At 37.5% G+C, this 13067-nt stretch overlaps 1 protein-coding gene across 12 annotated transcripts in view; it reads left to right on the top strand.

The window, feature by feature from the left end:
* The window catches only part of Chd9 (chromodomain helicase DNA binding protein 9), a 209112-nt gene that overhangs the window by 172457 nt on the left and 23588 nt on the right, over nt 1–13067 (top strand). For all 12 annotated transcript variants that reach the window (XM_060392237.1, XM_060392236.1, XM_060392234.1 and 9 more), the window contains 5 exons: nt 3760–3863; nt 4723–4840; nt 5449–5506; nt 7852–7894; nt 9125–9344. In XM_060392237.1, the coding sequence (XP_060248220.1) occupies nt 3760–3863; nt 4723–4840; nt 5449–5506; nt 7852–7894; nt 9125–9344 (543 nt within the window). The remainder of the gene's footprint in view (nt 1–3759; nt 3864–4722; nt 4841–5448; nt 5507–7851; nt 7895–9124; nt 9345–13067) is intronic.

Genomic DNA, 13067 nt, shown 5'->3' with positions numbered 1-13067 from the left:
CACAGAGAACCCTGTCTGACGGAGGGAGTGGGGAAGGAGATGGGTATTTTTCCTTATAACCCTTTAGCCTCATCACAGGATCTTCTCACCACTTAGTCACTATACATTACCTTTCATGTCCCTCTCTTTTCCCTCATAATTTAGTTGTATTCTCCAGGATATTAACTGAATTCCTTAACCCTATTACTTGCCTGTCTCTCTTTTTCATATACCTATTGTAATTTCAGGTTAGGTGAAACTAAATTATCCACCTATTTATTGCCTTTCTCTAAGCAACTGAACATGGCTAGAAAAAAGCCACACATAATGGGAAATAGATTTCCTTCTAATCCATGAGTATTCAAAATCAAATGAAATGAGGTACAGACTATTTAACCACATTGGCTAGTAAACTCCTTTTCTTTGTTTTTAAGAGAATTATTTGTACCTGTCTCTTCAAAGCACCCTTCCAAATCACCAATAATGTCTAATAATATTTCACAGAAAAAAATCACCAGCCAAGACCTGTGTGCATCTGTGTCTCTCTACCCGTCCCCTCATACAGAAGTAGAAATATCTCTGCTTTGCCAGTTTACTGCCTTGGAGCACATCTTTCCTGTTTTCTTAAGAACCTTGCTTCTGCAGTAATCTTTCTTTCCTGAGCCCTTTCCTTTCTCTCTTGTACCCACATTTTCATATTACTCACTTAACATAAAAAGGGAAAGAATGTCTATAACCATAATATGTATCTTACCGCTCCATTTTTATGCTGCTCTTCTCAACAGATTCCTGGGTTTTATGTTTCTACTTATTTCTTTGAACTTTTTTATTAGCCTGTTCTAATTAATCTTTCTTTTCATGATTGCACAAAAGTATTTCTTAGCATAGACAGTGAATACAGCTGTAAATTCTTTCCTTTTTTTTCTTTCTTTTCTACTTTTTATTTCTTTTTTACTTTTTTCTTTCATTGCTTTTTAAAAATATTATCATCCATAAGTATTCATGCTACTTCCTATACCCACCAGGTCCTAGTCACTGTCTCCTATTCACTGCTCTGTTGATTGTTCCATACTTTTCTTTTTAAAAACAAATCTATTTCTCTTTGGGTCTTATCAAGTTTATATCTCCCTTATCTTAAATGCAAATGTATAACATGCATCACTTTTGAACACAATATCATGTCCACCATATTAGTACTCTCTTTAATTTCATAGACTAACTTCTTTTGAAAAGTATATTCATCATGTTGAGGAGGGGAGCACAGCAGGAACTTGAAGCAGCTGGCCATGTGACTGTCTCAGCCAGGAAGCAGAGACTAATGAGCACCTGTGCTCAGCTCACTTTCCTCTTATACAGTTTAGGATCCAAGCTCAGGGAATGGTGCTACTAAGAGGGAACAGCTTTTCCCTCTGCTGGTCATTTAGAATAATCCCCACAAGCTTCTCTCCTGGGTCATCTAGAGCACATCAGCTTGACATTTGAGATTAGCTATCGCACATCACCTGCCGCTCAGCTGTAATTATTTGGGGCTTGTCATCTTGGTGGCTTAAGCTTTTATTTCTATCCTAATATGCTCAGATCTCTATCTCAAGCCTGTGTCTATTTCTTTTTAATGTGTCTTATTTACATTTCTCACAGATGCTGTGATTGGATACTTTTACTTAGAATATTTTCCTTCTTTCCTTGTTCTGTTTGACTCCTCCTTTTCCTTAGTCATGTGGACTGTCTTTCTGTCTCTCCAAGTCTGTTGGGGCACATACTCTAATTGTGTATCATGCCATTGATCATAAATTACTGCAGGTGCCTCTTTACAAAGGCAGGGGCATCCGTTCTAATTCAGTTTAGTTATTAATACTAAATGTGGGAGCGAGGGAGGGTTTGGGAAGGAATGAGGGAGCGGGATGCAGCTGGGATTCAGAGTTAACAAAATGTAACTAATAATAAATAAATGAATAAATAAATAATACTAAATGTATTTTGAATGAAAGATTTAACCTAAGGAAGTTTTAAAAGGTCCTTTTACAGAAAATGTTACACCATTTCTAAAGGCAAAAATCAATCACATGGAAGTATGAAGCAAAATGAACAAAAGTTTCCGGTCAGCCTGATCTACACAGTGAATTCTAATTAGACTTGCCTACATAGCAAGACACTGCCTTCAGGGAAAAACAAACAAACAAACAAACAAACAAAAAAAAAAAAACGGAACAGAACAAAGAACTTTGAAAAATAAACAACAGATGAAAGTCTGTGCTATTTTCCTTTTGCTAACAGTTTACAAACACCTCATACTCATGTGGCACTCAGGTTTGAACCATGAGCTGTGTGTACTACTGATTGATGTTTTCATAAGCAGGAACATTGCTGATCTGTTTATCACAATGGGCTGGACTTACTGCGCCACCTGGTGGTGAACAAGTCAGACTGTCTGATCCAGTTTTCCGTTTTCTCCTTTGAGTTAGAAACTCCATCAAAAATAAACATACTTTAGCTATGTTTCATTATCTTTTTTAACTTTTAACAAATATCAAGAAAATTATTTTTTTTCTCTCTCTTTTTCTACTAACCCCCACATTTTCCAGTTTTGGCATGTTTTATAACAAAGTTATAAAAAAGTATCTGCTTGACTGCTGACAGGTTAGAGGTTGTTTAACCCACAGTTTCACTGTGGACTAAATACTTCTGAAAACAATTGTGAACAACAAAAATGAGCTGCTTGTTCTTTATTTACGAAGCACTTGGAATGCTTTCTTTTCATTGTCCACACCTTCTCTTTCAATGCAATTTCTGATCACGTAAAGAGTTCTTTACCTAGTCCAAGAGCACACAGACCATTTGTCAGCTTCATTTTATATGACAGCCAAATTACAAAAGAACATTTGTCATAGAACTTAATTATTACCAGTTAAGATGGAGACGGCATTAGTTTGTATTATATTATCTCTCTTAATCTTAAAAAATTGATAGTTTTCATGAAATCAAGTAGCAAAATTCTCAGTCTTTTTTTTTTTTTATACCCCATTCAGTTTCTACTCTTTGACTACTGAACATCAGGAAATGTGCACACGAACACGGACACACACATGATACTTCCCAATCATCAAATACTAGGAATGTATCTTTTAGCCTATACATGTTCTGAATCACTGATGAAGAAATTACCAGACCTACAGGTCACTTTAGTGTGTCACCTGTGTTCTTTGGAGAATGCTTCAGGGAGAATCGTCTCACAGGGTAGGAGGGAGGACATGAGTTCACCAGCTCTTTCCTACTCATGAAAGCAACCAAATTGCCAAAATTTATGGATTATTATCAGAGTCTGTAATAATCTGACATTGTCATTTTATATCAGAATACTGGTTATATAAATACAAAAGTAGTGGTTTGTATGGTTTCATTAAATTGTGAATCAAAAGCCTAAATTTTAAGTGTGATCTTCTTAATACAAACTGATCTTGGATGAGCCATAACTTTATTTTGCAACACAAAGCAGTTCCTTTGACCCTTTAGAACCTATTTTCTCATATTCAACGTGTTTGACCATAAGATTTTTTACCCAGCTGTTCACTACCATAGCGTTCTGGAGAAGTGCTTTGTGTGTGTGGGTGAGAAGAGCGTCTTATAGAAACCAGATAGGAATGGTGGCTGAAATGTGTTTGTTTTGTTGAATGTGATGAATGTTAGTTCATTTCATGGTATCTTTGTTGATGTTGTGTCATTTATACCCTTTGCCTCCTTTACACATATTTATAAATTTCACGATGTTGTGCTGTTTTTAAGTGACATTGATGTGTGGGTACCAGAGCCAGACCATTCAGAGGTTCCTGCTGCGTGGTGGGACTTTGATGCTGATAAGTCACTTCTTATTGGGGTTTTTAAGCATGGTAAGTAAGGTAAGGGGGGATGGGGAAGAAAACTTTCTATGGATGAAGGAACCCCACTGTTTCTTAGTTTATGGTTTTCACTTACAGTTTTGCTCCAGTCACACACACATACACACACACACCACATATAATCATTAAGACCATAGACTGTCAAAGTTGGCAAATGTGACTTGCCCTCTGGGCTGTCAGTCTTACAAGTTTCCTCTCTTAGAGTTATGTGAACTTTACATATGATCAGTTTATCTTATTGCTTTATATGTATTTGTTGTTGTTTTTTTACCTGTATTTATTATTTTATATTTGAGTGTTTTGTCTCCATGAATGTATGTGCTCTACATGTGTGCCTGGCACCTTCAGATGCCAGAAGGTGGCACCAGATTTAAGGATGTCAGAATTAAGGATGGTTGTGAGACTCTATGTGGGTGCTGGGAACCGAACCTGGGTCTTCAGCAAGAATAATAGCGCTCTGATTGTTGAACCATCTCTGCAGCTCTGTTTTTATTCTTATTGTTTAAGATTTTATTTTTAATGATGTGTGTGTGCCTGTGCATGCAAAGCCCAAGTCATCCAAAAGTGAGTGTTGGACCAGCATGAGCAGAAATTAAAGGCTCTTGTTACCAGCCTAACACAGGTGCTAAGACCACTACTGGGCCCTCCTTCTATTTTCCATTGTAACAGATACATTTAAAATTTTTATAAGTATTATTAGACTGTGTAATATGATGATTTCAAGACTTTAACTATATTACTTGAATATAATGTTCCTTCCCAATATATCATTCATTCCACATATAAGGGATCCATGTATTTACACAACTCTTTCTGTCCTCTACACCTGTGTAACTGGTGGTGCTTCCAGGTTATGAAAAATATAACACCATCCGAGCAGACCCAGCGTTATGCTTCTTGGAAAGAGTGGGAAAACCTGATGACAAAGCTGTTGCTGCTGAGCAGAGAGCAAATGACTTCATGGATGGGTATGTATCTATGCTCATTCTCTGTTTGTGTTGTTTCCATCTTGAACATATCTTTGTTAGTGAGGTTTATCTTTTTTCCTCTAGATTTAATTATTTTATTACTTTATATGTTTTGCTTGCATGTATATATGTATAACATTTGTTTCCCTGGTGCCTTCAAATGTCAGAATAGGGCTTTGGATCCCCAGGACTTAGAGAGACTTGAGAACCACTTTTGTGGGTGATAGAAATCAAACCTGGTTCGCCATAAGAGCAACAAGTGCTCTAAACCACCAAACCTACTTCCAACCTGAGGTTTATCATCATGTGTTTTGTGTTGACTTTCTGTGCACTTGACCATGTGCATGAGAGCATGGTCAACCTCAAGTATTATTCTTTAGGACTTGCCTACTTTTGTTTGTTTTTGAGAGCTTAAGGCTTCACTGATTAGGCAAAGTTGGTAAGTAAGCAAGCCCCAGAGACCCTCTGTGCCCTCCTACCATTGGGATCACAAGTATGTACTGCCATACCTGGCTTTTTCTATGGTGTTGGGAATCAGTTTGATCTTTAAGACAAGCTGAGAAATCATTAGTCCATCACAATAATTAGAACTTTTGTTATTCTAACAGGGATGTGGAAGACCCAGAATACAAACCTGCCCCAGCTTTCTTTAAAGATGATATAGAGGTATGTTTTAGATCACATTTTAAGTCTCAGTATTAGATATTCCTTATAAATAAGTGATCAACTCAAGTTGACAAACATCGCAGATAGTCATTTAAGATTGCCTGACATCTCATTCAAGCCCAGATGAAGGCTGGCTTGAACATGTAAACATGATGCGGTTTGCCTGAATTTCACACTTCTTAAAACTAAGAAGTGTAACATCTTGGGACAAAACCTGAAAACTGAGTAAAAGTAGATACTAAGGTAAACCTGACGACATAGAAATTAAACCTCTATGTAAAGGATTACCATAAAGGATAGAGCCTAGAAGGATCCTAAAATGCCATAAGAAAGTTAGTGTAAATGATTACTAGCTGTAATAGTAGGATTTCAGTAATGAGAATTTGGCTTATAAAGAGTGAAATAAGTATGAGAACATTAGATAAAAGGAGGATGTAGGGCCAGTGAGATGGCTCAGAATATGAGGGTGCTTGCTGCCAACTCTAATAACTGAAACCTCAATGGTGGTGAGAGAGAACAAACTTCTTCAAGTTTTCCTGTGGCTTACACATGTACACCATGATTAACATACATACATGCACACAGTCATAAATAAGTAAAGATAATACATAAATAAATGTGAAAAAATTAAGAGAGTGGTAATCTACCATTCATAATACTCAGAGCCCACAAGGATGATTCCCATCCTTGTATGGATGAAATCCAGACCACAATGGGAAGACATGGCCATTGCTCACTAAATGGGCCAACAAGTTACTATGAGTCCACACAGGAGCATCTTACTAGAAATATCACTACAAGTGACTGGAAATATGCCTTAGAGTTGCCAAGAACACTTTTCCCAAGAAAAGCCTTACTATAGACATTCTTCCAGAAAGTACTCAGGTTAGCAATTGGTAGGAAGAGCAGCTTATATAGCAGGAGGTGAGCTCCAGAAGAGGCTGCGCTGGGAGCTGAGCAGTAGAGGACTTCCCCAGCAGTAGGAAGTAAGTGTTGCCTTTTCTCCTGTAGCATTGGTCTATAGTTTCTTCTCCTTATAAACCTTAATGTCATATTGACTGTCAAAGGAAAGTTGAGAGATGGGGTAGTATAATGCTACGTGTCATGTGCCTAGCAGACAGCACAAAACGAATGGGTGGCTATCATGCAGAAGGGACACTGTTGGAAAGAGGTATAGTTTGGGCATAGTTTTTAAAAGCTCTTATTTACATTTTTTTATATTTCTCCTTATTCCACCCCAATCTCTTCCAACACCCCAACACCAGGTAGGACAGAGAAATGGTTAGTGCAAGAGGGGCCACAGTTCTCTTAGCTGTTTCCTGCTGACTAGGGTCATCAGGTTCCGTGGAGCCAGTCCAACTTCTTGTCTCACAGCATCAACAGCAACCAGGAAGCTGCAGAGGGGAAGCAACAGCAGCTTTGTCCTTTCTCAGAGCTCCAACACTCTGAACTCTGGCATTTATTCTCGAGAGAGAGTCCTCAGATTTAAACTATCTGCAGGTGGCAAAGAGCTCCTCTCAGAGCCCACTCGAGGCAAATAGTTTGCTGCTGTGGTCTATCTGCATCAGTCCCACAACCCACACCTAGGATTTAAAACAAAAACATGTTTATATCCACAACAGGTATCAGTTGAAAAGACATGAATCCTCAGTATTAGTCATATGAAATCCACTTCCTGATACATGCTCCAAACAAGGCAAGGTTAAAGGCAATCAAAGCAAAAGAGGCTCATCTGCAGTGAGGGGTTGCCATGCTTCTAACTGCAGCCCTTTCTGCAACAGTAGAAACAAGTGGTTATTGGAATAAACTGCAGCAGTGTAAATTTAAGACAGCACTGGGGTGCCCAGTTGAACTGTTCTGTTGGCAGATAAAAGTTGAATCTGTATACAAGCAGGTCAAGCTAAACAAGTTTGGTAAATAAGGATAAGTGTATCTTTTGAGATGATGCATAGAATGTGAAAAGCAGCTCAACAGTAAAACCTAAGGCAGCTCAGGACTAAAGGAGGATTCAAGGAAGGGAAACTCTCTTTGAAGGATTCAGAGAAAAGAAAGTCCTTTTAGTAACTAGTGACTGATTTAAAATATCACAGGCAACAGAGAAATGGTAATTGTAAAAACTCAACCAAGAAACTGTGTTTTGTTTTTGCTAAGTGGATTGATGTAAATTTTTTTGTGGGCTAGGGAGTGTAGTATTATTTCAGTAAGTTCCTGGGTTAATTCATAGCTCAGGTTTTTAAAAGTTGTTGAAAGAAAGGTCTCTATTATAAAGAAGAACTTTGGTACCTTCTATTTTTTTATTCAGTTACTTTATTACAAATGTCTGTCTTTTTTTTTTTTTTTTTAAGGATGATGTTTCCTCACCTGGAGATCTTGTCATAGCAGATGGAGGTAGGTTGCAGTGCTATAAATGCATATCCTCAGCAACTATTAGATCAACAAATCACATTTTTATATTTCTAATTTGTAGTAGTCATGTTGACCACTATTGGTCAACTATTGGGTTTTTGCAAATCCTTAGCTCTGAACTTATAGGCTAGACACTTTGGCTATGCCTTGGTTATTAAACTTATATATTAGAGTCAATCATTAAATATCAATGCATTATTGATATTGAATTGGTGCATTTAATTTCTTATTAGTTCCATTTGAACATTAGGGAACAACCTTATTACTCAGTCTCTACAAAGCTAACTGAGTAAGGTCTGTTTTTACTGTTATTTTGATTTTATGGTGTTTTGCTGAGGCTTTTGGTATTTGTTTGTATTTTTGGACAGGGTCTCCCATAGCCCAGGCTGATCTAGAAGTTATTGAATAGCTAAAGATGACTTTGAGTATCTGATCTTCCTAAGTGCTAGGATTGCAAGCATATTTATCATTCCTAGTTTTATACAGTGCTGGGAATAGACCCCAGGGCTTTATGCTTGCTAGGCAAACAGTCTTCCACTGAGCAACATCCCCAGACTTTATAGTGGATTTTAAAAATATATATTTAAATACACAATTTTCTACCTAATGGCTTTAAAACTGCTTTGATTGTAAATTGATATAAATTCAAAGAATTTCATGTTCCATAGGGTTATGGTGTTAAGCATCCCATTGATTTTTGTTTGGCTTTTAATTTATTTAAGTCATTGAATGTTTGCAAGGCAAACGATATATTAGACCTGGAATTCCAAGAGCTGCATTTTCGGTGCAAGAAAAATTCCATTCAGATAGGAAACATCATGACTCTACTTCCATCATATTCTTCTTACTTTGAGCAACTCTTATATTGTAATGCTTTTTAAAGCTATAAACTTTTTTTTTTTTCCTTTTGAGACAGGGTCTCACTATGTAGCCGTGGCTATCCTGGAACTCATTATGTTTGCTTCAGACTCAGAGATCTGATGGTCTCTGTGTCCCAAGTGCTGGGATTAAAGGTGTGTGCTACCATGCCCAGCAACTTTTTTTCTTTTTTTTCTTTTTTTTTTTTTTAATGATAAAAGATTTGGTTGGTTTACTTCCTATAATCAGATTGAAGGAAAAAATATAAGTATAAAATTTTCAACTTCTGTGAGCTTTAAACAATATCTGCTTAGGTTTTATTGTTGTTATTGATATGAGTTTCTTTAAATATAGATGGTCAATTGATGGAAGGGGATAAAGTTTATTGGCCTACTCCATCAGCTCTGACCACACGGTTGAGGCGTCTCATCACTGCATATCAGCGAACTAATAAAAATAGACACATCCAACAAATACAACCATCCTTCTCATTGCCTGCCAATGTAATGCCGCCTCTCTACGAAGAAGCCACCCTTAGCCCTAAAATGGCAGCCAAGATAGAAAGACAGCAGAGGTAAGACAACAGTACTAAGTTTTCATATACAATATCTACATGTTGGTCAATTCTCAAGGCTATGAATTTGTTCGATTATTATTCTAATTGGCCAAAACAAGAGACTTACATGCAGGCATACATACATACATATACATATATACTCATGCATTTATGTATGCAAATATGAAAAATAGTAAAGATTATTGTCTTATATTTACAGTCCATATTTCATATTTGACAAGTTTGTCAGTTTTACTAACATTGAAAAAAGTAAGAAATGAAGGCATAGGTAAAAATTTTTTGTAGAATTTTAAATTACCAGTAGATCCAAAGATTAAGTTATAGTAAATATGTCCTTGTCTATCTTATTTTACATTAGAACATTTATAAAATTTAAGAATGGATGGAAAGCAGATCCACCTGTACAAGCACAAAGGAGTGATTGTTGAAGCAACTGTTGTTGAAGGGAAAAGTGTTAAGACATGGGAGCATGGTGTGGTGGTGCACTCAGGAGGGGAGGCAAGCAGATCTCTGTGATTTTGAGGGCAGGCTGGTCTACAGAGTGAGTTCCAGGACCGTCTGGACTACACAGAGAAACCCTGTCTCTAAACAAAACAGAACGAGACAGGGAAGCTTCTCAACCACAGAAGTTCCTACTTGTTTCCTTAAAATATGTTTTTAAGATTTATTCATGTATTTTTATCTGCACGAGTGTTTTGCACACATGTATATATATATGTGTGCCTGGTGCCTTTGGAAGCTAGAAGTGGGAGCTGGATGCCCTGTATCTAGAGTTACAGATGGTTGTAAGCCTTCTTATGGATGCAAGGAACCAAGCTCAGGTATTCTGCAAGGACAATAAATCCTTTAACTGTTGAACTATTACTCAAGCCCCACGAACTCTGAAAAGAATATTTGTGTTGTATGTGTGTTCACATATGGAGACTAGAGGTCAGCCTTGGCTGCTGTTCCTCAGGACACTGTCTACCTTGTTTTGAATCAAGCTCTGGCCAAGAAACCCCAGACAACCTGTCTTTCCTTTTTTTGTTTTTACTTATTTTTATTATTTTAATTATGTACATTATGTGTGGCAGGGTATATGCATGTGAATAAAATGCACAAAGAGGTCAGAGGTATTGGATTTTCCTGGAGCCGGGGTTACAGGCAACTGTAGCTGGTGCTGGGACTCAGAGTCAGCTCCTCGGTGCTCTTAACCACCGAACCATCTCTCCATCCTTTGTCTTTGTCTTTCTAATGAAAATATTACAAGCATGCACCCAGGTTTTTTTGTTTGTTTGTTTTAACATGAATTCTGGGGATCAGACTCAAGTTCTTGTGCTTGTAAGCTGAGTACTTTATTGACTGATCTATCTCACCATTCCCAAAAACTTCAACTTCTTAAATGTGATAAAAATAAATAGAAAAGAACAGCAGAGTGTATTTGTAACCTGGGCTCTTTGTGAAGTTTGGGTCTTTAAATTTTCTTTAAGATAGTGTTTAATTTGCAGCACATTCATTTTACCTAGAATTTCATTTGTGTGGAACCCAGCATGTTAGTTGTCCTTGTTAAAAATCCAAAGTCCTGTTATTTTTGTAAATATTTACTTACTTTTGTAAATATTTACTTATCTGTTGTTGAACAACAGTCATCCCTAAGCAGTATGTGGAAATAGTGTCAGGTTTTACTTTTTATTATGCTTTAGGTTTTGATTAGGTAGTTCTTCTCCCTGTAAGTCATTGCTTGGGCTCTAAAAATAGGTGGGGAATCAAAAGCAGCCTTACTCATATAGATGGCAGTTGGTATCAGTTTAGAGCTCACAGTGTAGGGAAGACCCTTCCGAGTGGCTAAGGCTGATGCTGATTATTATTATGTATTTTTCTTTATCATTGTCATCATCATCTTCTATAATTTTAAATGATTTTTAAAATAATATAAACCCATTATAGAAGTTTCTTGAAAAAAACAGAAAATGGGACTGGAGAGATGGCTTAGTGGTCAAGAGCATATACTGTTTTTGCAGAGGACCTGAGTTCAGTTCTCAGCATCTACATCAGGCAGCTCACAACAGCCTGTAACTCCAGCTCCAGTGATCTGATAACCTCTGACCTCCAACATACAGATGCACAAATAAGTAATAATTAAAATTTAAAAAAATGGTTACAAAATACAGAAAACTGTAAAAAAAAAACACAAATACATAATTCTTGTTCACATTTGGTCATACAACTTCTCTTAGCCTTGTCCCCACTATATGCTTTCATGAAAGCCAATGCACCCTCATGTGGGAGCATGTGATCCTTTGTTTCACCGTGAACGTGCATTCACACTTGACACAAGCTGTGTCAACTAGAGTTCCCATTGTTATGAAGACAACCATGACCAAGACAACTCTTTTTGGTTTTTTGAGACAGGGTTTCTCTGTGTAGCCTTGGCTGTCCTGGAACTCATTTTGTAGACCAGGCTGGCTTCAAACTCAGAGATTTGCCTGCCTCTGCCTCCCGAGTGCTGGAATTAAAGGTGTGCACGACCATAGACAGGCCAACTCTTACTCTTACTAAGGTAAACATTTATTTGGGGCTGTCTTAGAGTTTCAGAGATTTAATCCATTATTACCATGGCGGGAAGAATGGCAGCATGCAGGCAGACATGGTTCTGGAGAAGGAGCTGAGATTTACATTTTGATCCTCAGGCAGCAAGGTGGAGACATCAAAGCTTGCCCACACAATGACACACTTCCTCCACAAGGCCACACCTAGTAGAGCCACTCCCATGGGCTAAGCATTCAAACATATGAGTCTTTGGGGCAACACCTATTCAAACAACCACACAACCTTTCTTACCCTGGAGGTGAAAATATGGTGATAGAGGAAATGTGTGTCTTAGAAATTATCAACTAGGCTTTTTTTTTAATCAAGGTTGAATTCTCATCATATTTCAAATTTTCTGTCTTCTTTATTCAAAACTATACCCCAAGAATCCTCCAGGTTACAAAAAACATTTATTAAAATGTTGAGTTTCACCTGGGTGTGGCAGCATACACCGTTAATCCCTACATTTGGGTGGTAGAGAAGATGGATGTCTGTGAGCTTGAGGCCAGCCTGGTCTATACAGTGAGTTCCAGGTTAGCCAGGGGAACATAGAGAAACCCTGTCTCATAAAAAAAGTTTGTTTTCTTTTTCGTGGTTGTATATAGAGGGTGTTTGTGTGTGTGTGTTCACGCATGTGAGTCTGTATATATGTACAGAGGTTCATGTTGATTCTCTTCTTCAGTGCCTCCCACCATACATATTTCTCACTTGAATCCAGTGTTTGCCTTTTGTCTAGTGTAGGTAGCTAATTTGCCCCAGGTGTTCCCAGTGTCCACTTCCTGAGCATTGCAATTACAGGAGGCCACAGAAAACTTTACAGGCTGAGGTATTAATAGCTGTTTAACTCTCTATTACACAGAAATGCTTAAATTCATAGAACCATTTCCCTGTCGGTAGATGCTATGTTGATTTACTTTTACTGTGGCATACAGCTCCTCCACAAAAGTCATATACATAAGGGCTTTTAAATTTGTTTTTTATATTTGCCCAGATAAATGTATTCTACAAGCTAAACAATGATTATTGTAAAATAAGACTTATCTTTGTAACATATGGTTGCCAAGATATTTGCAAACTGTTGGCTGACTTAGGTATAAAGGTTGCAGATTTCTTGAAGTCTAGTCTCATCTGTTGCAAAATGTCATTCCTCCA

Source organism: Meriones unguiculatus, chromosome 10 (genome assembly GCF_030254825.1).
Source record: "Meriones unguiculatus strain TT.TT164.6M chromosome 10, Bangor_MerUng_6.1, whole genome shotgun sequence".
Lineage (NCBI taxonomy): Eukaryota > Metazoa > Chordata > Mammalia > Rodentia > Muridae > Meriones > Meriones unguiculatus.
This window is presented reverse-complemented; position numbering and strand designations above follow the sequence as displayed.